This window comes from Diplotaxodon limnothrissa, linkage group LG4, assembly GCF_057381915.1.
Source record: "Diplotaxodon limnothrissa isolate DT_005_m linkage group LG4, D_limnothrissa_male_GT1.1, whole genome shotgun sequence".
NCBI classification, from domain to species: domain Eukaryota; kingdom Metazoa; phylum Chordata; class Actinopteri; order Cichliformes; family Cichlidae; genus Diplotaxodon; species Diplotaxodon limnothrissa.
Genome location: NC_140599.1, coordinates 17,310,602 through 17,338,599, shown reverse-complemented (window position 1 = coordinate 17,338,599; position 27,998 = coordinate 17,310,602). Strand labels below are relative to the sequence as shown.

The 27,998-nt window shown below is 42.5% G+C and overlaps 1 protein-coding gene across 1 annotated transcript; it reads left to right on the top strand.

The window, feature by feature from the left end:
- Positions 1-189: 189 nt before the first annotated feature.
- Positions 190-27,390, top strand: spag9a (sperm associated antigen 9a). Its single transcript, XM_085351533.1, has 30 exons — positions 190-664; positions 4,138-4,258; positions 6,222-6,292; positions 6,389-6,477; positions 6,599-6,749; positions 12,194-12,280; positions 13,284-13,419; positions 13,544-13,637; positions 13,735-13,856; positions 15,120-15,177; positions 17,086-17,238; positions 17,491-17,542; positions 17,643-17,773; positions 17,929-17,985; positions 19,552-19,713; positions 19,840-19,969; positions 20,226-20,315; positions 20,417-20,533; positions 20,643-20,829; positions 20,909-21,124; positions 21,204-21,423; positions 21,705-21,821; positions 22,062-22,142; positions 22,258-22,325; positions 22,508-22,659; positions 22,812-22,983; positions 23,243-23,356; positions 24,734-24,916; positions 25,234-25,371; positions 26,569-27,390. The coding sequence occupies exons 1-30, from the start codon at positions 365-367 to the stop codon at positions 26,685-26,687; spliced, it is 3,888 nt and encodes a 1,295-aa protein (XP_085207659.1). The 5' UTR covers positions 190-364; the 3' UTR covers positions 26,688-27,390.
- Positions 27,391-27,998: the final 608 nt, after the last annotated feature.

Genomic DNA, 27,998 nt, shown 5'->3' with positions numbered 1-27,998 from the left:
AATACAGTGTTGTGTGTCTATATAATATTGTTTGTGCTATATTTTCAAAAGATAAACAGTATCTTTCGCTACTTCTGGGTCTTCAAGGGCTGGAAACTGATCCTTGTGGTTTTGTTCTCATGGTGATTGAGGAATTTGGGAGCTTCGGGGGAGCATTTGAACGCAGCACGGGACAGGCGAGGAAAAAATAGGAAGAAATCCACGTAGCCTGTCTTGCATCGTAATAGTACATTCGTACGCTGTTCTCAATGTGTCCGTTTGATTAAAGAAAAGCTGTCTTTATTTAAGGAACACGGGCGTTCATAGTGGCGGGGTAAGGCGGAGAAAAAACTGGTCCTGTTAGTTGAAAGGAAGAGGACTAAAAATGGAGCTGGAAGACGGAGTTGTGTACCAGGACGACCCGGGGACATCAGCGATGATGTCTGAGCGGGTGTCGGGCCTGGCCAACTCAATTTACCGCGAGTTCGAGAGGCTTATCGGTAAATACGACGAGGACGTGGTGAAAGAGCTGATGCCGCTTGTGGTGGCCGTGCTGGAGAACCTGGACTCCGTGTTCGCGGAGAACCAGGAGCACGAAGTGGAGCTGGAGCTGCTGAAGGAGGACAACGAGCAGCTCATCACCCAGTACGAGCGGGAGAAAGCGCTGAGGAAACACGCAGAGGAGGTGAGCTGAATGGATCTAAGAGAGGGGGAAGGAAAATATCAACATTCAGCATCCTTTTTTTTTTCTTAAAGGAGGGCAATGAAGCCTGCCTCAGGTGCTTTCTCCTCCCAGCATCCCTGAGCGATGAATTAACCTATACACGTGGCCTGGCAGCATCCATGGTGTTCAGTGGGGATGTAAACAAGGCAGAGTCATGCTAACGGCTCACTGAAATGGCCCTGTCTCCTTGTTGGCTCTGTTTTCTTGCGGGATGATCTGTCATATAACTGTGTCTATCTATGAAACAACGCATCAAAGCCACATCCCTGGCAAATGCACATATGATGTCCTATTGCATCAGATAGTGAAGTCAGAAACAGCAGGTGAAGTGACTCAGCGTTTTGGGCCATCACTGTAACTGTAAAATACATATATGACGTTTATAAAACACATCAGTGTGAAGAGGATGGAGCTTGTGGAATAACAGTGAGGCATAAAATGTCACAGAAAATCCCACCACGGCTTTAACCAAACTACTCTTAGTGATGTTTACATCACTAAACAGCATAATTTCCATCATTCATGCATGTGCAAAGCCAAACATCCTGCACAACAGTGTTACTTCTTTAAGCTCTTATCTTCATATGCAGAAAATACTGTGTGCACAGATAGATGACCACAGTTCAGATATCTAACACCTGGAAAATATCAGAAATATACATTTATATTTACTTAAAGGAGATTTCCAGTAATTTAGCTATAAACATACTTTTGGGTAAGTTTGGGTAATTTGTAAGAGACAAAAAATAAAGTCTAAATTGACATTACAGTCCTTCCGAACTTAAAAGTTTTTATTTAGAGCTGGAAAACACCTGCAACCTACATTTCCTGTAATGCTCTCGGATCTCATTATTTACAACAGACTCTCACAGCTGGGGAATGTTCACATCTTCCAAAGTGGTCAGGTTATAACACTGTTGTTGTGCAATAATTACTTACTTTGTAGGCCCATGCCTATGAAGACACAGCTTCTAAAGTTTAGGATGTGATATCTGAGTGGGTGCACATTGGCAGCAAAAGTGGAGCCCTGGATTTCGTGTTTCTGGCAGGGTGTGTGTGTTTGTGTGTGGTCAATCTGCCCTGAGCCCTCAATATGAAGGGTGAAGCGATGTGACTCGGACCTTCTGTCACAGCTGGCCTCTGTGGCTCAGGGGCAGTGGAAAAGCAGCCCGGTATGCTGTGGAACCTCCATCCAGTGGGTGATGCTGCACCTTGGTCACAGCAGCCACAAACACTCGTATACACAGTGACAATACTGCTGTATCCTGCATTGTTTTGCAGTATAATGTGTTTTAAATAGACACAGAAACAATAAGCCGGTTTCCTGGGTAGGACTCTTTATCTAAAGCCCCGAGGAGGAGTGAGCAGGGGTACGCTGAGCCTCCTGGGAAGGCACAGTGTTACTTCCAGGTCATGTGATCCTTTGTGAGAAGAGGGGAACATCCTTCAGCTTTCATTTCTGCTTTTCTTTTGTTTTTGTCTTGGGTTTCAGTGTCAACAGACTGCCCTCCTTCCCACCCATTTTATCAGACCGATGAAGGGTGTGACATTTGTTTTTGGAAGTCGTTTTTAATGACACCTTTTACCCGCTCCTTCATTGTTTCATAACAGGTAAAAAAGGATAGCAGCACATTCCTGTCTGCTGTGATGTGTTTGCGAGCCTGTTTCCACTAAACTCTGATTTAAATTGAAGATAATCTTGAAAAATGAAGCAGAATAAAGCAGACGGCTGTGAGAATATCTTTAACTTTAATTACATCTAAGGCAGCAGTTCAGCCCATTAAAACTTATTTGCATCATCTTTAAATTTCTTGGGTGTGTCTGATCTGCACTGTTGATGTTGTTTGCTGCGGGAATACTTTCTATCATATCTTCACAAACAGGAAGCTGGTGTTTTAATTGTCTCACACATAGTTACTGCTTTATCTTAGGTCCAGCGTGACTGATTATTTCTATTATTCCTTATTAGTTACTAGCTAATTTCCTTCTGCCATCCCTGGGCAGTATTAACTAAACTAATTTTATTGGTTGTTTCTGGAGTTCTGGTGTTGATGTAATGTAAAGACTGGACAATAATACAGAGTAAACCCTGACAATGAAATTAATGCCTTTTGAGCAAGCACTTGGCGACAGTGGGAAGGAAAAACTTCCTTTATACAGGAATAATCCTGGAAGAAACAGGCCTTCTATGGTACTACTGTACTGCTAATATAGAAGACTGAGAATGTCAGCAAATGTTCATGCTTGAAACTTTTCATGATTCCTCATATTTCTACCACTTTCTTTTACTTTTATTTTATTTTAATTTACTAGTAGATTTCCAGTTTAAGATCCATAGTAATTACCTTAAATTTCACTTCTATGTAATTCATACCTTCAAAAACACAGTAGCGACTCCCTTAAAACCACGGCAAGCAGGCAAGCACGGCAAGCAGGCTGCTACTGATGAAAAAGAGTGTCATTTGGGTCGATCACTGAGTATAAGCTAAATTATGTCTTTGCAAGGAAGTTTCCTGCATCTGCTTGTACATCAAAGTAGGGTAAGATTCCTGTGCCCACAGGAAGGAAGAGAGCCACGTCAGGGCCTTGGCTTGCTAAGCTGGACAGGATGTGGACGTTGATACACACACATAAACAAAAGTGCATTTTCAGAGGCCGGCCTATAAGGAAACTGGGAGGAAGCGGCACTGCAGATCAGACTCAAGACACATTTGATAATCTGTCACAGTCGTAGGACCATTAATACTTTTAGGGATCCAGAGATATGTCCTTCATTTTCAGAAGCCACAGTTATATTTGTACGCGTCACATCAGTTTTCCTAAATGTTAATACTGTAAAACAGCGGTCCCCAACCTTTTTTGCGCCACAGACCGGTTTATGCCCGACAATATTTTCACGGACCGGCCTTTAAGGTGTCGCAGATAAATACAACAAAATAAAACAAGTACCGGTACCGAAAAAAAGAAGATTTATTCATAACACACGTGAAAAGACCAAGGAAAACCGAGTAAACGATAAAAACGATAACAAAATAATGCTGAAAACCGATAAAAACCCTGAAAACCATACATTTCACACCTGAGCCTCAACTCTCGCGGCCCGGTACCAAACGACTCACGGACCGGTACCGGTCCGAGGCGGTTGGGGACCGCTGCTGTAAAACAACTAAATTGTATTTATAATAGAGTTTTTATTCTAAATACAGTGACCAAATTACTATTTCAAACATGCATTTTGCAGTGGGGCAGAATTCCTCATTTGGTTTCATTACTGTCATGTAAAAATAGAACGCCCAAATTTAGGAACGGCGTCTTTTTTTTTCGTATTGCAAAACAAGCATCAAACAAGATCAGACTGCTGACAAACCAGCTTTGTTATGTTTTGCATTAAGTGTCAGTGAGTCCAACAAAACTGTGTTTGTGTGTGTGTGTAGAAGTTCATCGAATTTGAAGACACTCATGAGCAGGAGAAGAAGGACCTGCAGAGCCATGTGGACCGGATGGAGTCCCACTCCCGCCAACTGGAGCTCAAAATCAAGAACTATGCAGACCAGAGTGAGCAAAAACACACATTCATGCACATGCGCTTATATTATTGTGTACGTGCTTTCAAAAAAAACTTCCATGTCTGTCAGCATCCATGCGCTGAGATGAAATCTCATCGCTATTATAAATAATTCTGTCTGTTTCAGTTCCTGCAGTTAGTCTATTTTTCACTCCCTTACTATCTCCTTCCTCTCATGGCTTGATATGTATGCACACATTAACTATGCAGACTCTCACGCTCTCTTTCTTCATCTTTGCGGGGGTAACAGTAATGGGATTAAAGGATTTCTGTTATTCCCATCCTCCTAATGCGGCAGTACATTACCCGCCCATCTTATGGGTGGATTAAGAGGTAGAGGGGAAGCGATTGGTTCATACATTCTGTCTTGTCAGAAAAAAAGAGGGGATTCACACAATGACTGGTCCAGTATCTGGTGACTAAGTAGCTGGCTGGTTAAAGCAAATCATTCATTCACACAAAGCTGCGAGTGGGAAGAAAACAGGAATTTCTTTCCGAATCTGACTTACAGCAGAAGCTTTAACAAGGCAAACATAAGTATCCCAGTGGCTGGTGTGATGTGGAAAATCAAAAGTGAATTATTTATCGGTTATTGCTTTGTTGTGATTGCTGTTTGAGAGAATGATTCCTGCTCAGTAGGTTCAGCTAATTTGCTGCCACTCCCAGTAAATGGTAAATCATTCATTCATTGAGGTGCTTTAAATCCGAGTCCACTGAGTTAAACGGCCGCAGTTGCAGCAAGAAGTTAGGCAACAGCAGTATAGCTTAGATAATGTTAGTGCTTTAGTTTCACTGGCCTGACACGGAAAAGATCAATAATTAAGAGATTGGAGCTGAGTTTGGGGAATTCAGATTTAATTGATTAATAAAGCATCCAGCAGAGTAACAGCCTGATGAGGAAGTTTTAAACAAGTCATGCTTTATACTTAAAAAAAGATTTTTAACTTTCAGTCAACATGAAGCAATATTTTGAATAAAAGCAGCTGAAACAAATAAAATCAAAGGTTTACCTATTCAAATAATTCAACATTAATATGGAATCACTAAGAAGAATGTGCTTGGTATAAACTGAATGTTTACCAATCAAGCAAATTTAATCAGACCAGATTTGTTAAATTTAACCTTTTAAATTGTTCATATGTAACAAAATTAAGTTAGTTAAAATGAGCATTTCGGCCAAAACGTTTTTTGAGTGTAGAGCTTCACAGTGGATGATGCTGTTTGCTTTTTGACATGTAAACTGTTCATTTGGTATGCATTTCAGGATTTTAGGCTAAATGACTCATAAATCCAGTCAGGCTTATGGCCTTACATTCAGCTTCTTCTCCACCCAGTGATTACTTTATAAAACAACACACACACACACACACACACACACACACACACACACACACACACACACACACACACACTCACACACTCATCAAGGATTGCGAGAAGCTTCAGCTGTCCCCCTGCACAGCTTTTCTTTCTTCATTTTATTACTGGGATCTAGGAATGTGATGACTCATGACTGCAGAATAAAATTGCTCGATAGTGTCAAAGTACACACTGGCAAGGCATCATCGCACAACCCACAGAAGCTTTAGCTGTTGTAATTGATAGTATCCGATAGCTTTAAACCCGTCTGTTGCAGCAGCTCGCTGCGTGGCTTAGGCTAAACCTGATGTGCTAATAAGGGATTAGATGTTTTTGTCACTTCGTAAGGCGCCCAGTGCTGAAAACTATTTGGGTGCGATTACCCCCCCACCCCCAGCCCCCCTATACTGCATAGCAGAGAAAAACTGCACGCCTTTTTACGTACGACTGTCATACACATGCAAAAACCTAATGATCACGGAGAAGAATTACAGTAATGTGACAGTGAGGTTCTGAAGTATTTAACAAGTGATTTAAAGTCTATAAGCTGGTTGTAAAGTAGCTGAGACTGATGAGGGCCTTCCTTTGTTTCAGTTGGCAGGTTAGAAGAACGAGAGCTGGACCTGAAGAAGGAATACAACTCCCTCCATCAGCGGCACACAGAGGTAGGTTAGAGAGAAAGGGAGGAGCGGAGCGTAACTCTGAACAGTGGTCATGACTAACTAGCTCCCTTTTGGGTGTTTTTGCTTTGAATTCTGCAGATGATCCATAATTACATGGAGCACGTGGAGAGGATCAAAATGCAACAGATCAGCGAGACCTCCGAGTCAAGCGCAGTCGGCCGAGTCAGGTGAGAGCGCATAAGTTTGTTTGCCAAGCCACTTTCATATCACACGTCATCGACAGGCAGCGTTTGTGGTCTGTTCTCCAATAAAAAGGGACGTTTTATAATTTTTTTTTAATCTCCCAAGGAGAGAGCGACCTCTTTCTTTGGGAATCTTCCCATCATCTGGCGGAGCGTCTCTGCTCATCCCAGATCCTCAGGCCAGAGCAGAGACACTGGGCACAGAGAGCTGGAGGTTCACTGACTCATCGCAGCCTCGCTCCAACACAAGTCTCAAGGTGGGTGTGTGGGTCGTACCCACCTTGTGATCTATCCTTAGAGAATAAACCTGTGTCTGGTTCAGGCCACGTTATGTCAGCCAGAAAACCGATGTGTAGAAGACACATTCATGCCTCGTCTATGAAGTCTGGATGTAAAAGGCCAACATATCTAATTTCTGCTTCTTAAAGCATCTTTTCCATAAATAAGCTGAAGGCTGTCGTCCAGGTCATGTTAAATAAAAGAAAAGCAAGTGAAATGAAAAATCTTAAATAATGACATCACTTGATTCAAATTGAAAATTAATAATTGATTATTTAATTAGTGCTTTTGCTGTATTATTAAAAAACACTGGCATTATGGAGAATGATATGATCGCTCTAATTGGATTTCCTGTTTGTGGTGGTTTTGCCAGAGGTCGAAAATAGAAGATAGAATAGGGTTTTTAAGCTTCGAGTCCATTTATAAATAGAGAGCCTTTGATAAGGCTCGGGTGTGCTTATGTGTTTTTTATGCAGGCATCTAACAAGGCGCCCTCTGTTTCTAGACTCTTCTTTAGCCATTGATGAATATGCAGACTTCCCCTGGTGTAGCAATCAGAGGAGATCATTAAATGTGTCACATGAATATTTATAAACGTTTTCTGCAGGTACAAATAACACATTTTTATGTGTTATTTTATTCAGTATTTACAGTTCATTTAATTCGTGTTTTAAGTGGGGAAACAAAAATATATTTTTTATATATATCCACAATATAATGGTGTTGATGCTCCTTAAAGTCACTTGGGTACTTGATGGGCATGTCAGCGGTGTTTGTATCTGTGGCAGTCAGAACCTGCAGGGTGACAATGTTATTACATTGCACTGCTGCGTTTTTGTTAAAACTGGGACACCAGCTCTGCGGCGCAGTGCATTCTGGGAATGAAGCCGCTGTATGGCGTGCAGCCAGTCACTGAGAGAGGGAGGAAAAAAGAGGCTGGCTGGATTGTGATGGGGCCTTATGTAATCAGAGCTACAGGGCGGTTATTGTTAAGCCACCGCCTTTTGAACATGGGTGTCTTTGATATGCAAACATGGCGTCAGAGTTCAGGAGCGATGTCATGTTTATTTATGGGAGCGCGAGGTGCTGCAGAGGTGAGCGAAAAGCAAACGACAGGTTAATGACCTGCATGTGCTGGCCATGATCTAGTTTCCACATTAGTCATTTAAGTAAAACCATTTCATCTTAGCTCTGAAACTGGCATAATTATGTTTCTGCGTCATTGCATTTTACTTCATTCAAGGGGAGCGCTTAAATAAACAAAAGAATTAAAATGATTCATATGTAATATTACTGTAATGTAATATGTAAGTGCTGAAATTATAAAATACAAAAACTGAAAAAAATTGAATCAATATAAATATATTTGTGTACTTTTCATAACTAAACAATTGTTTTACTATTACTATTTCTGACTTCCTGCACAAATAGTTTTAGCTTTGCAACATGTCATTAGTCAAAACCTATTTTGATTCTATACAGTGATCAAGATGGCGCCGAGTATGGCAGCCTCGTCGCGAGCTCCCCCAAGCAACGGCTTTCTTCTGTGTTTAATTTTACTTTTCCTTTATTTTTTCACGAGCAGCACTTGTCTCCTTGTGTATGACCGACAAACCTTACTGGACATAAAAGACGGTCTTTCTTATAACTTTCCGGAGTTCAAGTTTTGCAACACGGACGCTCCGTTTGCAGACCCCCCATTCATCTCACCTGAGACGCCTTTGTTCTCTGGCCCTGGAGGCCGCAAACGCCGACGCAGAGGGAGAAGATCTGGTGTTCAGGTTCGACTGAGACGGCGCACTAACAGACCACCGTTACCCAGTTTATTACTGGCTAATATGCAGTCTCTGGAGAACAAGCTGTGCGAGCTTCGGGCACGGATCTCATTCCAGCGAGAGATGCGGGACTGCTGCGTGATCTGCCTCACAGAAACCTGGCTATCGGACAAAGTACCGGACTCCGCAATACAACTGCCGGGGTTCTCTGTGCACCGCGCGGACAGGTCACAGGATCTTACTGGGAAAAGCAGAGGCGGTGGTGTGTGTTTCATGATCAACAACAGCTGGTGTGATTATGCGAACGTGCACCCGGTCAAATCCTTCTGCTCACCGGACCTGGAGTACCTGATGATTAAGTGCCGGCCATTCTGGCTACCGAGGGAATTTACAGCAGTGATTATTACGGCTGTTTACATTCCCCCACAAGCCGACACTGACCGAGCACTCAGGGAACTGTACAGCGCGATCAGCAGCGAGGAAACCGCACACCCAGAGGCAGCGTTTATCACAGCCGGAGACTTTAATAAGGGAAACCTGAAGAAAGTCTCACCAAAACTCCATCAACACATCCTTTTCAACACACGTGGAAACCGGCAACTCGACCACTGTTACACCTCTTTCCGGGATGCGTACAAAGCCCTCCCCCGCGCCCCATTCGGCCAATCAGATCACTGCTCCATCCTGCTCCTGCCCGCCTACAGGCAGAAGCTGAAACAGGAAGCTCCAACCCGGAGGGCGGTGCACTGTTGGACGGACCAATCGGAGTCTGCGCTGCGGGACTGTTTTGATCACGCGGACTGGGAAATGTTTCACGTGGCCGCCAGAGACATTGATGAATACACAGACTCAGTCTGTGGATTTATCAGGAAATGCGTGGAAGATGTCGTCCCATCCAGAACAGTCAAATCCTTCCCAAATCAAAAACCCTGGATTAACGGAGATGTTCGCGCGGCACTGGCGGCACGGAACACCGCCTTTGCCTCCGCGAACACATCGGACTACAAACACGCACATTACCAACTCCGGAAGACGATCAAAGCAGCCAAACGTGAGTACAGGGACAGGGTGGAACAACAGTTTGACAACCCTCGGAGTATGTGGCAGGGACTAAACACGATCACAGACTTTAGAGGGAAAACCAGCACACCGCAGACCACGGCCTCTCTGTGTGAGGATCTAAACGTATTCTACGCTAGATTCGACACAGCGAACACCATGAGACCGGACAGTGTGCGCACCGCGGATGACGTCAGTGCGCACACTGTGTCTGAGGAGGATGTGCGGAAGTGCTTCAGGAAGGTGAACGCACGCAAAGCTACTGGTCCGGACGGGATTCCCGGCCGCGTCCTCAGGTCATGCGCGGCTCAGCTGGCTGCAGTGTTCACGCACATCTTCAACCTTTCCCTCTCTCTGTCTGTAGTCCCAGCCTGCTTCAAAATGGCCACCGTCGTCCCTGTACCCAAATCCTCCACCATCTCCTCATTGAACGACTGGCGACCTGTAGCCCTGACCCCCATCGTAAGCAAATGCTTCGAGAAGCTGGTCAGGGACTTCATCTGCTCTGCACTACCCGACTCACTGGACCCTCTACAGTTTGCATACCGCCACAACAGGTCCACTGATGATGCCATAGCCCTGACACTACACACTGCCCTGTCACACCTGGAGAAGAGAGACACGTATGTGAGGATGCTGTTTGTAGATTACAGCTCAGCATTCAATACCATCGTTCCCTCGAAGCTGGACAGGAAACTGCAGGATCTAGGACTGAGCAGCTCCCTCTGCAGCTGGATCCTTAGCTTCCTGTCTGACAGACGCCAGGTGGTCAGACTGGGCAGCATCACCTCATCCCCCATCACACTGAACACTGGTGCTCCACAGGGGTGTGTACTGAGCCCTCTCCTGTACTCACTCTACACCTACGACTGCACAGCCACTAACAGCTCCAACATCATTGTGAAGTTTGCGGACGACACTACAGTGGTGGGTCTTATCACCAACGGTGATGAGACGGCTTACAGGGAGGAGGTCAGCGCCCTGACCCACTGGTGTCAAGACAACCATCTCACCCTCAACGTCGCAAAGACAAAGGAGTTGATAGTGGACTTCCGGAGGTGCAGAGAAGTACACACCCCCATCACCATCAACGGCGCTGCAGTGGAGAGAGTGAGCAGCTTCCGGTTCCTTGGCGTACACCTGGCTGAGGATCTTACGTGGTCAGTACACACAAACAAAACAGTGAAGAAGGCCCAGCAGCGCCTCTTCTTTCTCAGGAGACTGAAAAGATTCGGCATGAGCCCCCGCATCCTCAGGACCTTCTATCACTGTGCCATTGAGAGCATCCTCACTGGATGCATCACCACCTGGTATGGCAACAGCACCGCCTACAACTGCAAAGCTCTCCAGCGAGTAGTGCGGTGCTCTGAACGGATAATTGGAGGTGAGCTTCCCTCCCTCCAAGACATCTACAGGAAGCGGTGCCTGAGGAAAGCGGGGAGGATCATCAAGGACTCCAGTCACCCCAGCCATAAACTGTTCAGACTGCTTCCATCAGGAAGGAGGTTCTGCAGCATCCGGTCCCGTACCAGCAGACTGAGAGACAGCTTCTTCCATCAGGCCATCAGACTGCTGAACACTTCATAGACACCTCAGCTTCACTACTGGAACTTCAACATTATGCACTCCACACTGTATATAAATGCCACTTGTTTTGCACATATTCAACTCTGTATATTTTATTTTATATATTTTATTATTATTATTATTATTATTATTATTATTTTATTTTATTTTTTTACTATTTAATTTGTAAAAATGTGTATACACACACACACACACACACACACACACACACACACACACACACGTAGGAAAATATTTAGTATACACATCCAGAAATGCATACACTATTATATATTGTACATATATTTATTAGTTTCAGGTTGGCCATTCTTGTATTTTGCTCGTTTGTGTTGTTGTGTTTGCACATCTCTGTTGCTTGTGGGGCTCGCACACAAGAATTTCACTCGCATGTGCTGTGCCAGTGTGCCTGCACATGTGATGTGACAATAAAAAGTGATTTGATTTGATTTGATTTGATTACAGAAAGTACAGTGGCCCTGAGAGGTCAAATGCACTGCACTTCAAGAACTCTAACACTGAAAATGACAAAAGCACACATAACACAACGGAAGAACAAAAGCTCACAAAAGTGACAAGCTAACAGTTAGCGGTTAATAGTGAACATGTATCTGCAGCATTATAAGAATCACACAATTACGTTATTGTGTCCCCAGAAACACTTCAGTTTTGTTTCATTTAACTTCTGTTGTGTTTTTTGTCCTTCTGCAACATTTTTTCTATTGGACGATATTTGCTTAAGTGCATTTGACCTCTCAGGGCCACCGTAGGAAAGAGATTTACAAAACAATAAACGCTGATTTGACTTGACTAAAGACTCATCTGTTGCTTGTTGATGATCTATAAACTATAATCACACATGCACTCACACACACATGCTTATTTGTATGTATGAACTGTCCCATTCACTTCACAGACATGCACACTATGAGGTGTTTGCATTTCTGTTGAACTGCTTCTGCACTTGTGAGCTGCATTCTTACTCTTCCCCCTCCCCCAAGCAGTTGGACTATGGTGACCCCCCAAAGGAAAGGGAGGGTAAGAGTGCGCAGGACTCTACTTGGGGGAATTCACTGGCAGACGACTGCAAGGTAGTTGGATGAGTGGCGGCTGGTACGAGCAGCAGCGCTCCTGCACTGGCCATGCGCAGCACAGTTTATGTTTGCGTGTGTGTGGGCTTCTGTAGTTTGCTCCACTATGCTGTTTCATCTTTTCAAACACGTTGCTTTGTGCATTTGTAGACTCTCACGTCACAGACCAGCTGTGCTATATGCAACCATGTCTGAAGGCCTCATTGGGATCTTTCAAAATAAAAGTGCACATATGGAGCTGGTTAATTATTAATGTGCAAAAGTCAATAGCAGCTTGGTTGCATCTGGCCTCCAGTTTGTTTTTGATTTTGGGTAAAATGCATGAGTTGTATATATTTGACTTTATTTTTGCTGTATTTATGTAGCTCTTCAAACATTACTAATCACTCATTTTACATTAGCGTACATTTCATCTGTCACTTACTGCTGTAGTTATGTATTATTAGTTTTTGGATTTTCGTGGGATTTGTGTAGTTTACTAGAGTTTAGTAAACTAGCAGTAGCTCCTGTTGTTGTCCTTATTTATGTTCAGTAAATGTTGTTTGAAGCCTTCTGCAGTCTGTGTCGTGTTTTTTGGACGTTGTGTTTGCGTGCCACTTTCTGTGTTGCTCATATTGTCTCTTTGCATCCAGCCAGAAAGCTCTCCTCAGTCCATTCGCAACGTTTAGTGTTTCCAGTATATTTCATTTATATGTGATTATCTGTGTTTTGTTGTGCTCCAATTTCACTAATATAATCTCATATAGGATAGTGTGTCAGATCTTTGTGGTGTAAGTGTGATTTTTTTCTTTCACCTTATAAGAAGTTGGTAAAAAAAAAGCTCGATAGTTGAGGATTTTTACTTTGTGAAAAGTGCCCTCTACATAATGTAAGAGCGGAGAGAAATTGGACTCTTGCTGCTTCTGTTTCTGTGTCAGCTCTATCTTTGGTTTATTTTCTATTTTGGTACAGCTTCAGTTAAGGCATCGCTTTGTTGTTGTAAATGAATCACTTTTCATTACAGGATGAGCTATCAGACTTCACCGGCTCCAAGTCGGCCACACCGATGTCAACCACTGCCTCGGACATGGAGAGGGAAGATGGGAACAGTAAGAGCACAGAGGTGCAAGCTGCTCCAGGGACCAGAAGCATATCAGTAGGTAGGGTCACATATTCTAATACTCTTATGTTCAGGTTTACAAAACAACACCACAAAAACATTATGATGTTTACTTGCATATCCTTCCTTCTGATCTATATCATCTATGCTTGTGTGCTTTGCAGGTCAGCCTGAAAATGAAGACAGCTCAGATGTGAAGGACATCATTGAGTCCACCCCTGAGCTGGACATGGATCTCATTGGGTACAGACCCTGCAGGTAATACAAAGAGGACCTTTTGGGGGTGTTTTTCTTTTTTAAATGAAAGATCCATCAGGCAAAAAACACGACCTCCTATTGTTCTTTCTTTTGTCAGCACTCCTACTAAAGGCATTGAAAACATGGCATTTGACCGCAATACAGACTCCCTGTTTGAGGAGCTGTCCTCTGCAGGCACCGGGCTCATCGGGGACGTGGACGAAGGAGCTGATCTTTTAGGTGAGTGAAAACTTTACAAAAAAGTGACTGAAAAAACGTGGATTGGTTAGTCTGAGAGTATTATGTAGAAAAGGTCACATAAAAGCTACATTTTTGATGTTTTTCAGATGTTTGACAGATATACTATGTAAAGGTGTACATTTCAATGTCAGATATGTAAAGAAAAAATACTGAAATCTTAAAAGCCAGAGGTGAAATACATGCTGAATGATTCTGTAAGAAGCCTGAATACTTCTTTATAATCACTGCTTATTTTCTTTCTAAAAGGTCGTAAAGGTGATCTGCTGAATTCCCACTTCGATACTTTACTAGCAGATGTTGTTCTACTTTCTTTAAATTCATTGTAACTTCAACACCAGCTACACCGCTTGCTTTGGTCCAGCTGTTGTACAAAGTGTTAGCCATCTACCCATGTTAACATCACCTCTCTCTCTCCCGTGTCTCATTCTCTGGCTTTTGTCCATAATCCAAGTGGAGTACTCTGGTGTGTATGACCTCCAACCTTTCCTTAGCTAAACATTTTTCTGTAAAGTTCCTTTGACCTTTACCCATTACTCATTCTTTCCACATCCACCATTGTTAAAGGTTCTTCTTCATTGCGTCTTATATTAGGGTACATTAATATATTTTCGTCTGCCTACTACTTCAAAAAGATTTTGGTGCATGAATGATGGAGTGTAGTGCTTCCTTTTTTGGCCTAATTGATCTTTATACAGCTTTTATTTTTTTCATTAATTTTTTTGCTCTTGTACTTTTCTTCTCTTGAGTGCCGAAAATGTCAAATGTATGTTATCTTTAGAGATTTTACAGCATCTCTTCCTTTTTGCTTGTGGAGTCAGCAGCTACACATTCAGCTCTGGCTCCTTCATCATTTTGGTCATTTCACTGTCTCAAACTATATCCGCATTTCTCTCTCTCTCTTCCCTACTCTTTTTCCGCCTGGCTTGGATTGCATGGTATTCTCAGACCTTAGTTTGATTGGTAAGACCTCACCCACTCTTTCCATTCTTCTCATGTCTGTCATGTGACATGTTGTGCTGTGGGTTTGTGCGTTGCGGTAGTTTCATGTGCTGTGAGACCTACAGTAACAAATATCTCACTAGGAGATATTTCATGTCCAACGTCATGCCTGGTTGGATTTATTCTTAGTGTGAATAGTGTACTTCTTTATATGTAGTGTTAAAGTAGTGACAAATCCAGTTTGTGTTCAATTCAGATTTGTTAGGTGATAAAATTATAATGTTGTTCTTTAATTCTGTTCAGGAATGGGCCGGGAAGTTGAAAATCTAATTATGGAGAATTCACAACTGCTTGAGACCAAGTAAGTAGAATTTAATATCCACTTCTTCATCCTTTGTAGGGCTGTAATGACTCTCTCTAAATTTGGTTTGTTTTAGTTTTTTAAATGTTTTTGTTTTATTGTTGGAGATCATTAAGAGGAAAAAAGCAATGTTGAAAATATTGCACCCACAAACATCCATTGATTAGTATCTAATACTGTCGTTTAACATATTGATGTATTCTCATAACGTAGAATTAAGCCTTAAAAAATACATAGGAGTGAGTGCCACATTTTAGTGGTCACCATGTTCCCCCCACCATCTTGAATACAATGGTGGAAATGGACTTCTCTCTTCTGCCTAATCGCTGAGTTGTGTATGTTGCTAGAGACCAGCCACAAACAAAGAAAAAGGTGAAGGAGAACTCTTAGATGTTCGAGTGCCATGGAGTCAGATTTTTAATTCATGTCTGCACATTCACACGAAAGGTACAAAGAGTCCTTTCGTGTGAATTTGTACACGAAAGGTACAAAGAGTCAGGGCAGCACGGTGGCACGGTGGTTAGCACTGTTGCCGCACAGCAAGAAGGTCCTGAGTTCAATTCCAACATCAGGCCGGGGTCTTTCTGTGTGGAGTTTGCATGTTCTCCCCGTGTTTGCGTGGGTTCCCTCCGGGTACTCCGGCTTCCTCCCACCGTCCAAAGACATGCAGCTTGTGGGGATAGGTTAATTGGATAATACAAATTGTCACTAGGTGTGAATGTGCAAATGAATGTGAGTGCGAATGGTTGTTTGTCCCTGTGTGTTAGCCTTGCGACAGACTGGCGACCTGTCCAGGGTGTACCCCGCCTCTCGCCCTATGACAGCTGGGATAGGCTCCAGCACCCCCCACGACCCTGAAAAGGATAAGCGGAAGTGAATGGATGGATGGTACAAAGAGTCATGAACTGAAGTCAGAGCCCTAACACATGAAAATGTGCATGCCTGTTTAATTATTACTGTCAGCAGATTAGACTCTCTCTTCTCTAGAAGAGCAGCAGCTGTTTATAAGCTATCATTATGTCAGATAATATTAGGCTTAATAAACACTTCCTTTGATAAACAGTCTGATGACATTTTCACATTGTATGAGAGTTTACTCGCTAGGTGTCCGAGTTCAACAATGTGAGATCTTGTTTAAGGAATGTTTCACTAACAGCTGCTAACAGATTTTAACAGCTGCTAACAGAGGCTAACAGCTGCTAACAGAGGCTAACAGCAGAGCTTACTGACAGAAAAGTGAAGGAAATTTAGCTAACAAGGTAACAGTGGACAGCCTACCCAAAATAGCAAAAAGGTCCCAGAGTCACTTTGCTATCAGAGTACACTGACGATAGATTAACAGTGGCAAGAGTTTTTGAGGTGACTCAGGCATAACAGCATAGAATACCTAGAATAGAAGTATTTACCAACACATATCCACTTTTGAATTTCCTAATTTATTGGTAAGTGTTGATCAAATTCAAATATATTAAAAGAAATAATGACTATTAAAGAGGATTTTTTTTCTTACACAAACAGTAGTAGAAACACGCTGGCAGGCCACGGCTATTATGGCATACAGCCTAGATTTAATGTTTTTGATCTCTCTTGGCTGACTAAAACATGTCTGCCCTACAGTAGCTGTCCTAGCTAGGATTATGCACTTCAATTGGGATAATTAAAAAAACAGAATTCAGTTGACTGCAACCCACTGACATCTATGGGGTGAAATTTTACACACTGTACCTTTAAGAACTGTTTTTTGGTTTTTGGATCACTGTGTCCTGATTGGACATGCAGCACTATATTACTGACTTTTGAAATTCATGATTTCAGTGTAAGTTTTAGAATCACTGAATCCTTTGTTTAAGCTGCCTTTTGTCTTGAAAACAGAGATTAAAAAACAAACGTACTAAAATGTCCTTCCAGGAACGCCTTGAATGTGGTGAATAAAGACTTGATTCAGAAAGTCGACGAACTGACAAGTGAGAAGGAGATGTTGGAGGGAGATCTGGAGGCTTTGCTGCAGGCAAAATCCAAGCTGGAGGAAAAGAACAAAGAGCTGGAGGAGGAACTCAAAAAGTAAGAGCTATGAGAGGAATCTGTGATGTTTAGTTTCTGTCTTTAGTCACAAGGACGATGAAGCACGCTGCTGCAGGTAATTCACTGTCGGTCGCAAAGTATAAATCCTCGCTGACACACTTTACTACTGTGCTATTGGAGCTAAGTAGCAGGAGTCTCTGCTTGGCGAGTGCCTAATGGTATCTCTCCAAATAGAAACTCTGGCTACGCCCATTTCCTATAGACATTTGTGTAAAAACTTATATTTTCCAGAGTACGCCTGGAGATGGAGGAAGCAAAACATAAAGCTAACGAAGAAGAAGAGGTGAGTCCTGTATCCTGTGTCTGTTGAGTGGCTCATTTATGTGGTAGAATTCATGCATTTCTGTGTGGTCATGTTTGGGTTTAATTGTGTGCCGGTACAGAGTGATTTACCTACGGCTCAGAAGAAGCGTTTCACCAGAGTGGAGATGGCCCGAGTGCTGATGGAGAGGAACCAGTACAAAGAGCGACTTATGGAGCTGCAGGAAGCTGTGCGGTGGACTGAGATGATCAGGTGATGAAGCAATGAGTGGTGGACGGATGGAGCAAAGTGCATTTGATGTTTTGTTAGGGTTATAACTTTGTGTTATACATATAAAAAAACATATATCAACATATCCGGACACATAAACTAAAGATTGTTAAAGATTGTCGTCTTCTCTTCTTTAGGGCTTCAAGGGAAAATCCAACTATCTCAGAAAAAAAGAAATCCAGCATCTGGCAGTTGTGAGTCTTTTTGGATTTACTGCATTATTTACTGTTTGTCTTTTAGTTTTGATAGGGCTGCCACGTTGCCTTCCAAGTTGAATCCTGACTTTTTTTGTCATTCAAATATTCAAATACATCTTTTTTCTTATCTTTTCCGGGATGTGCCATTGAATTGGCAGCATTAGGTAAAGATGATTTGACAGACCTCCCCACTAAACCTCTCTCCTACCCTACCCCCGTTTAACACAGAAGTGCTCCTCCATTCTGAAAGGATCCAACTTTGATGTGTCTTTATCCATAATCTTTGCTCTCAGTGCAGTGCATCAGTTGTTGTTATGACAAACTGCTCAGATGTTACTCTCCTTTTGCCCCCGGACTTTCCTGTCTCCTGCCTGCTGTGTGCCTTTTGATGTTTTCCTTACTCTGTCTGCTCATAGCGAGCAAAGGGAAACTACATATACGAGTATATGTACATGTTGTGTTGCTTATGTCTACCACGTCAGACTGCACATGCAAGTCGGTAGATTTGATTTCTATTATTGCGGAATTTTAATATCTAAATTGCCGTCCTTAGCCTTGGTAAGCTCACCTCTGTAGCTTTTTAACATATTCTCAAAAATCAGAAAGAAAAATCAAAAAGCAGTACGATATCGTTCTGCAGTAATAAAACAGGCTTTAAGCATGTATCTTTGTCTTATATATTGTAAAAATTCACACTCACTGGTCACTTTATTAGGTATACCCTACTAGTATCGATTTGGACCACTTTTTGCCTTCAGATCCAACAAGATTGTATCAATGCTTCAGCAGCCTGAAGCATTGATACAAGGCAGGATGGCTTTGTGCTTTCATGGTGTTTAGCCAAATTGTGACCCTACTATCTAAATATAGCAGCACAGCTCGAGACATCAGACCAGGCAACTTTTTCCCATTATTTCATTGTCCAGTTTTGTTGAGCCTTTCCTGTTTTTCACTGACAGAGGTGGTACCCGATGTGGTTTCTGCTGCTGCTGTTCTTGCCTATCTGCTTCAAGGTTGAACATCTTGTGCATTCACAGATGCTCTTCTGCATACCTCGGTTATAATGAGTTGTTATTTGAGTTCACCATAGAAATGGTTGTTGGGAAAATTTCAGTAGATCAGCAGTTTCTCAAATACTCAGACCAACTTGTGTGACACCAACAACCACAACAGCCACATTCACAGTCACTTGAATTACTTTCTTCTGCATCCTGATGCTCAGTTTGAAGTTCAGCGGGTCATCTTGACCACATCTACATGCCTAAATGCACTGACCTGCTGCGATGTGATTGGCTGATTAGATGGTTTTGTTTACAAGCAGTTGAACAGACATGCCTTATAAAGTAGCTGGTGAGTGTATAGTAGTTAAAGTTTTAGTTAGATATAATAGGGGAGTGCTTAGCTCTACTTTGACTCCCAGCATGCTTTATGTCACTGTACAGTAAATGTTGGTGGTAGTTCCTTGATTGTCTGGTTTGTTGGTGACACCCCTGCCTTGCTCTTTCCCTGCGCTCCTGTCGGCTCTGTTTCCCTCTTGGCTTTCTGTAACTTCGCCACGTGCAGCTTCAGCAGACTGTTTAGCTCCTCCTCCAGTGCCCCTGCCGTAAAGTTTGAATCCCAGTCCAATACGAAGTACAGCACTCCGGGCAGCACGGTGAAGAGGAGCAGCACTTTCTCCCAGTTCCCCACGGAGAAGTCCAAGACATTTGACTTCCTCAATGAAGAGTAAGTAATGAGGACGTGTGACTTTGAGTTCTGTGGATTTTACCAAGTTGGAAATTCATTAATGCACCTGTCTATAAAATGTATTATCAGCTGATGGCTTTGTGTCTCTCGTGGTTCTCCCTTTAGTAAGGAACAGTGCAGTTCTCCATCACGTAAAGAGCAGAAGAGAAGCCAGTACAGACAGGTCAAGGCTCACGTGCAGAAGGAGGACGGACGAGTCACTGCGCATGGCTGGAGCCTGCCCAGCAAATACAAGGTGGGAAATGAAAAAATTGCTTTGCATTAGGTCAGAGATGCGATCGGCACTTTTTATTTTGCTTTGTTCGCTTTAGAAGAAGAAATCGTTTATTTTAAATGGCCAGCATATCCTGTGCAGCATAATAAGGTGTATCCTTTGTCTGTTCCAGCCCTGTGTTCATGTTCACCTGAGAAAATTTAAAAGTAGTGGTTTTAAAAGTCTTAAAATAAACTTTATTTACAATATTTAAGTTTTGACTGTTCTACCATCACAGGTAGCAAACGGTGGACAAGTGGAAAACAAAATGAACTTACCTGTGCCGGTTTACTTGAGACCTCTGGACCAGAAAGATGCTTCTATGAAGGTGCTTAAATGAATGAATAGACAACTCTAAGCATACATGCAGGATATTGTTGTTATATTTTAACATTTTGATGTTTCTAACAAGCTCTTTCTGTCCCACAGCTGTGGTGCGCTGCCGGGGTCAACCTGTCCGGGGGTCGGGCATTTTCCTCATCAGAGCTTTCTAAGCAGACAAAGGGTTCTCAGAGCAGCTTGGATCAGCTGGAGCAGGAGAGTAAGGTGAGTAGTTTAAGGAAGGAAGAAGCTCTTTGGAGGCAGTTGTGACTTCTGATAGTTCTTTATGTTTTATACTTTGAGTCGATTCGCTAATGTGTTACGTTGCTGTAAGGATCGGGAAAAAGGGGAGAAAGAGAAGGAGCTGATTGTTCAGGACGAGATGTCCAGTCGTGTGTGGGTGTGCACTAGCACCCACTCCTCCACCAAGGTTATGGTTCTGGATGCCACTCAGCCCTCTGACCTGCTCGACAGCTTCTACGCCTGCAACACTCACATTGTCTGCATCGCCAGTGTGCCAGGTAGGTCCAGTGGTCACGCTTTGTGCTTGTTGGGGTAAAAATTATTTTTCTTACTGGGTCATTTGTGGTGTTTTGTCAGGTGTGTTGGAAACTGATTATCCAGCAGGTGAAGCTGTACCCCAAGACCTGGAGTCCAGCCAAGGGGATGCGGCGTCACTGGCTGGCAGCGTGGCCAGTGTAGGCTCAGCAGGCAGCGATAGCGCCTCTGCAGCCGAGGGCACCACTGCCATTCCCCAGACAGCTAGTGCAGGTGTTGCCGACCAGCCAGCTGAGCACAGCGCCACCTCAGCCTCTGGTAGTTCTCTACTAAAAAAAATGTTTAGATAGAGTACAGTATGTGTGGTTTGACAGCTGTGCTGTGCTGTGATCCACAGCTCCCACTGTTGAGTTGTCCAGAGAGACCAGTCCAGCAGAAGATGGGGTTCCCACAGCGGAAGAGGCAACAGAAGCAACGGAGGCTAATGCTGGCGTGGGCGAAGAAGGAGAGGAAGATCAGGGGGCTGACCAAAACCAGCCAGGAATCTACACGGAGCACGTGTTCACCGACCCACTCGGGGTGGAACCCACTGACTCCTTAGTTGCTGAATCACAGAGGTGAGAGTGAATATTGGTAGATGCTTTAGTCAATTCTTAAGATTTTTAAGGCATATATGACAATTGCAAATTTAAAATCTTGAAATGTATGAACCCTAGAAGAATTATGTCCAGACATTAATTTACACACCTTAAAAATAAAACAGCCTAAACTTGCTGTTGCAAAATAAAAGCACTGGTATTTTTAGCTTACAGAGGAAACCATAAGAGCAGCTGTGGAAACTCGGCTGCACGTGTTTACTCCATGTTTTCTTAATGAAGGACTGTTTTCCATTATCCAGGGGATCCAGACAGGATGGGGTGACTTCTCTGGCAGAAGACTCGGACCCATCAGAGACTGAGGTCCTGAGGATGAGCAGTGCACTTCCCACCATGTGGCTCGGTGCTCAGAATGGGTGGTAAGTGAGGCAGCAGCCACTAGAGGGAGCTATTAGTTCAGGGGAAAAAGGAGGAGAAAATTTGATGAGGTTGTAACTTCATGGAGAAAATTTGCTTTTGGTTATCATGCTGATTTTGGTGTTTATTTATTTATCAGCGGCTGTGTTTTTGTCATAGTGTTTAATCATTCGGATACATTTTCATGTCTTTATTTAGTTGATAATCAGGAGTTTTCCTCTGCTCGACTTTCCTGTCTTTAGTCTGTACGTCCACTCGTCTGTGGCTCGGTGGAGGAAATGTCTTCATGCCATCAAACTGAAAGACTCGATCCTCAGCATAGTGTGAGTAAAAAGTTGGTTGTGTTTTTATTTAAGGACTTGCACACACACAACAAATGAACATTTAAAAATAGACTAATAAACATACTTTTAAAAGTGTCTTCATAACCTGTTGCAGGCATGTTAAAGGGAGGGTCCTGGTAGCACTGGCTGATGGGACATTAGCAATTTTCCACAGAGGCATTGGTAAGTCTGTAACTTAGACTGCTTGCAGTCGGTCTCCGACAGCAAAAAGTCCGGTTCATCAGCAGCCAACCAGTGGTTTTTGCTAGTCACAGGGTGGTTGCCGTCTTATTTTCACTGTAGTGTGACTGAGCCACGACTAATTTTATGCCACAAATTGCCAAAGTCTTCTTGTTTCTTCCAAGCAGACGGACAGTGGGATCTAACCAACTACCATCTGCTGGATCTGGGCCGGCCCCACCACTCTATCCGCTGTATGACCGTAGTCCACGATAACGTTTGGTGCGGCTACAGAAACAAGATCTACGTCATCCAGCCAAAGGCCATGAGGATAGAGGTACAGCTGTCATTGAAAGTTAATAAACCATATGTTGTGCAAGTTATTTTTCTGTTCCAGTCAACTTCAACCAATTAAACCTTATTGTTGTCATGGGAACATCCCAATTTACTTCTAACATTACGCAATTGCAATCTATCGCGCCCTTGCAGAAATCCTTTGACGCTCATCCTCGGAAGGAGAGCCAGGTACGGCAGCTGGCCTGGGTTGGAGACGGCATCTGGGTGTCCATCCGACTGGATTCAACTCTACGCTTGTTTCACGCCCACACCTACCAGCACCTCCAGGATGTGGACATTGAGCCCTATGTCAGCAAGATGCTGGGTATACAAACTGTTTGTTGCCTAGCAGTTAATCAGCACTTTTGTAAATCATCTCAACAGACTTCTGGTTTTATGCTCACTCATTTATAGGAAATAATCCCTAGATAGAGTTGATGTATGAACGCTAAGGCAACATACATGTAGAATTCAGCGCTTACTTTCTGTACACACACGTAGTAGAGTGATATTTTGAACAGTTTAGGAGGTCGCAACGTTTCTTCTTCAGATCTTGGATCGAACATCTTCTGTGTGTGTTGCAGGTACAGGTAAATTGGGTTTCTCATTTGTGAGAATCACCGCTCTCGTCGTATCCTGCAACCGACTGTGGGTGGGTACAGGAAATGGCGTAATCATCTCCATCCCGCTCTCTGAAGGTACAGCACAATCTCATCAGCTGCCTGCTTAAATGTCCACTTTTGTTTCATAAAGCAATGCATCATCAAAATGTTCTTTTAGCAGTGTTTATTCACTGAACTCAACTCATTACTGCATTAGGAATAAATACATACTGTTAGCTTTTATGCTCTATTTGCATTGCAGAACATTAGTTTCATCATTTTAAAGTGTCCAAGTCTTTATGATTTAAATATTCTGTGGGAAAACTGAGATGTTGTGAGGTTAAACTGTTTATTTTTGAGTATTCCTGAGTACAAATATATTCATATTTGGCATATGGTTGAATTGAAGCATGCTATTAGTTACGTAAACGCGCGGCGTGTTCTTAATATCAAATCCCTCACTGCTACCTCCACCGTCTCCTTTTATTCTTCTTTCATATTTCAACTCATCTCCCAGATGGCCATTCTGATGCCTCAGGGACCGTCATTGTGTAGCATCACCTTCTCTCTTAAAATCCATAAATCCTCAGTCTCTTCTCGCTGCGTATCTGTGCTGTAAAAGACAGTGGCATTGCCATGGATACAAGTCTCACATAGCTTACATAGTGCAGTTTGATGGGTTTATGCTTCAAAGCTGGGCTCTCAGTAGATATTGGGGAGTGCTGCTCTCTTTAAATATTAAAACTTTTCCAAGGGTGTACCTGCGTTTCCTGTCACCATCTTCTTTCTTTTATATCAGTGTCTGTGTGAAGGCTGTACAGTTCTCTGTGTTTTTATAATCAGGGTCTGTTCTTATGTCTGCTTTAACCTCTAACTTTAGGTTTTACTTAGAGGTCAGAGAATAAAGCGTTCTTCCAGAATTTAGCAGACAGGCTCCTCTGCGCTCTGACTCACTTGATCTACATACAGTTCGACTGCCTGTGTCACAGACTGGTTTCAGACCAGGCCATAACTGCGATAACTGGTTTTTGCAGATAATCCTAGCTTCTTTCTTTTTGCTCCCTGTATGCTCAGACCTGATTTTATTATTTTGATTATCACCTTTAAAGCACATCTGGGTCTGGCCCCACGCTACATAGCAGAAATATGAGCCCTTTGACCTTGGAATAACTGGTGTGAGGATTTATTTAAATCCCTTCTTAAATACACTTCTGCCGACTTCCTTTCTGTGATATTGTATCTACATAGTTTTTCTGGTATTAATTGTTGTAACTACTTTTATCTTTTGGTAGTTTGTCTTGCATTTTTGTTTTTTTGATTGGCGTTTTACCTGTTTCCTAACTTCACCTGTTTTTGTTTGACCTCGTTTGTTTTCATTTACCTTCCAACTTTCCTGCTTTCGTTTATCCATGAAAGCACTTTTTTCAAAGAAGCACATAAAGTGGGCAGATGACACTTTACTGTATTCTTCAGCTAACAGAACAACAGGAACAGTGCCAAATCGCCCGGGCAGTGCTGTACGGGTCTATGGTGATGACAGCTCTGTGACAGACTGTGCAATGCCAGGCAGCTTTGTGCCATACTGCTCCATGGCTCACGCCCAACTATGTTTCCACGGACACCGGGATGCTGTCAAGTTTTTTGTGACAGTGCCAGGTAAGAGACAAGTGCAGAGAATCTGTGGGAACATGTTAGGTAATGTTAGCCATTATCAAAGGAAAATTAGCAGCCATGTTGAAGTTGATGTGAAGTTTTCTATGATTGTAAAGAGAATATGAGTGTGAGTGTTTGTTGAACTAAAGAGCACAGTTGAATCAGTGATATGAATTGTACGATCTAGTTTGTCATAGATTAAATAAACAAACCATTAAATGAGAACGTAATCGGTAGCTAAAGTAACAAGAGAATGAAAGAGTCCCTAAAACACTATCTTTTGTTCTCAGTTTCTTCATACTTTAAATTAACTGTCACAGGTCAGGCGATGCCACCTCCAGGTGGTGCAGATTCAGGCTCTGATGACCCTGCATCTGAATCCTCTGACACAGCAACTTCTGAGACCAAAACCTACCTGGTCATCAGTGGAGGGGAAGGCTACATTGACTTCAGGATGGGTGGGTGTAACACAATCCATGTACAAGTGTATATTTATACACAGCAGAGGTTTTTATTCTGAAAAGAAACAGCTGTTTACTAGACTTTTTGGAGTAAAAGGCTTGAATGTGTCCCTTCTGGTATGATGTTTGCTTTAGGCCTTAATCACACAGGCTTAAAGACTGGTTGGCAAACCTCTGGCAACCTCAAGTCCCCAGGAAAAATGTATGATCTCTGTTAGGCAAGTGGTTGCTGGAGGTTGAAGGCTGTCGCCATGTGAAATTGATCTCAAAGCGGGTGCTGAATAAAAAATTTCTTTATGATTGCGATGGTCGCTAGCAGATTGCAGCAGTTACTTAAAGTGCTAAAGCATTAAAACAAAAAGTTTTACGTTTTGAAAAGACAAGTAAACAATAAATTACACTAATCCAGACATGAAGAAAAAATGGCATGAATAATCATTTTCCAATTTAGAACTCAACAATATTTCTGGAGTGATTTAAGAAAGAGTGAACCAGAGATTCAAAATGAGCATGAGCATTTGTGTAAGATTTATATCTTAGAAATAAGTTGTGCTTAAAAAACATATACAGCCAAATGTCATCTGCATAGCAGTAAGAAGAAATGCTCAGGAAGTTCTCAAAATGTGTTAAACACAAAGCAAATATTACAGAAACATTAAGGGCCCCAAAACAGAACCTTGTGGTACACCGTGAGCAAGAGAAGTGGAAGAGAACCTGACAGACATGATGAGAATCACTTCTTTTTACTCTGTAGAAACTGTGATGCAAATTAAAAATGGACAACGTTTCCCTTTGAAGTCAAAATTATGCCAGGCTGCTTAAACCAACACATTTAAAAAGTTCCAAATGTCTCCGGTTCTGGTTTGTGTTGTACTTTTTACAGTTTCACTGCCACTTGGTGAGTAGTTTGTGGACAACTCAGGAAACATGGAAACTACTGGCAACCATGGTGATCTTTTAGCAATGAAACCAATGGCAATGAGATTTTCACTACAGCAGCATACAGCTCTTTGTAAACAATTTCACACTAGCAACTTCAAGTAACCTCTAACAGCCAGTCAGCAACTGTTTCTTTCATCCAGCAACCCCCTTTACCCTCGGGTCCCTGACCACTTTCTAGACCTGTACAAATGTGGCTTTTGCAATTGATTCCACAACTACATCCAGCAACCTTACTCATCATCTTCTCCACAGGTGATGAAGTAGGCGAGTTGGATGGTTTATCCGAATCGACAGCCAGCTTGCAGTCGGCGCCTGCCAAGAACGAGCGGAGTCACCTCATCGTCTGGCAGGTCACGACTTCTCACGATTGAAAAACTTCATAGACTCTTGTGTTTATGCCAGGGGTGCCCACCAACCCCTGCATGCCATTCTGGAAGTTTTTAATTTGTTCTTAATACCTGAGTAGTTTACTACTTTGTAAAGAAATCAAAAAGAAAACAAACAAAGAAAAAAAAACAATTATTTTTAGTCCATGTTTTGTAAATTTTATTGTTTATGAATCTGAAATAGGTAAAATGAAGTATATGTTAACTTTAAGAATACGTCCAGGCGTTCCCTTCTGCATGTTGAAGAAGCTGGTGCGCACACAGGGGAAAGGCTACCTTTTAGCACATCGTGTGGGATGGGCAGTTTGATCAGGTAATTGTCTGTTGCTTTGTATCTCAAACGTTAAAAAGGCTTTCGTTGTAAACAAAAAAAAGGCACTTACCTGAAGTTGAAGTCATCTAAATAAAGAGCAGGCAGTTTTGAGTTAAACTGAAGTATATTTTATAGTAATCAGACTATAGCACTACATGTGTTAACCAGCACCGACGTCTTTCCTGTGTTGAACATTTTAAGACCTGAGCATCAAAAACCTGCAAGTTATAAACGTATAAAAAGGTATCGAATTTCTTGTCACCGGCGATATCAGGCTGATTACTCGACTGTATTGTTTGTTTGGTATTAGAGACATAGCTTGCAGCAAGTGGTGCACATTAAACACACTGTTGCATATTTAAATGTGCTTTTATGCAGGAAAAGCTGTAGGCTACAACATTGTTTGGGAGTTCGAATGTCCCACCAGTTGCAACAGGCTGATGTTTTGTTCTATGAATCATGTCTAAGCACTTTGGGTACTTCAAGGTTTCCTGTGGTTAGAAGAACTAGTTTACTGTAGGTTAGCAGTAGCCTGCATGAAGAAACCCCTCGTGCCGTAGGTGAGGAAAATCTTCCTGTGCCGCCAGCTCAGTGCTTCCTGTTTGCTTCAGCTCGTCGGCACTTTAAATTGTTAGATGTTAGTCGCTTTGGAGGAAAACTGCTGTGTCCTGTTTGTATGAAGGGAACAAAATGTACAAATATTTTTTAGGAAGATGGTCCCAGTAACCAAAGGATGTACGAAGAAGTATCTCAAAACTATTTCATTTGTAACTCAAATATTTGGGAGCGCGTGCGCGCATATATTCAGGATTTAAGCTCAAATGATGCAAATTTAACTAACAGCAACATTTCTGTGTGGCACCTTGAATCGGACGGCACTAAAGAGAGACTCTCCTGATTCCTTCATCATTCCATGTTTCATTGTTACACACACAGATTTCAGGCCTATAAGGCACATTTTCTTTATTCTTTTGTTGTTATTT

What these genes read in the sequence shown, in the direction of transcription:
- spag9a (XM_085351533.1), top strand. Translation starts at nt 365, where the DNA reads ATGGAGCTGGAAGACGGAGTTGTGTACCAGGACGACCCGGGGACATCA. An exon ending in AAGCTAACGAAGAAGAAGAG is followed by an intron (nt 17,543 to 17,642) that starts GTGAGTCCTGTA and finishes GTGCCGGTACAG; the next exon opens with AGTGATTTACCTACGGCTCA. An exon ending in TTAGTTGCTGAATCACAGAG is followed by an intron (nt 21,424 to 21,704) that starts GTGAGAGTGAAT and finishes TCCATTATCCAG; the next exon opens with GGGATCCAGACAGGATGGGG.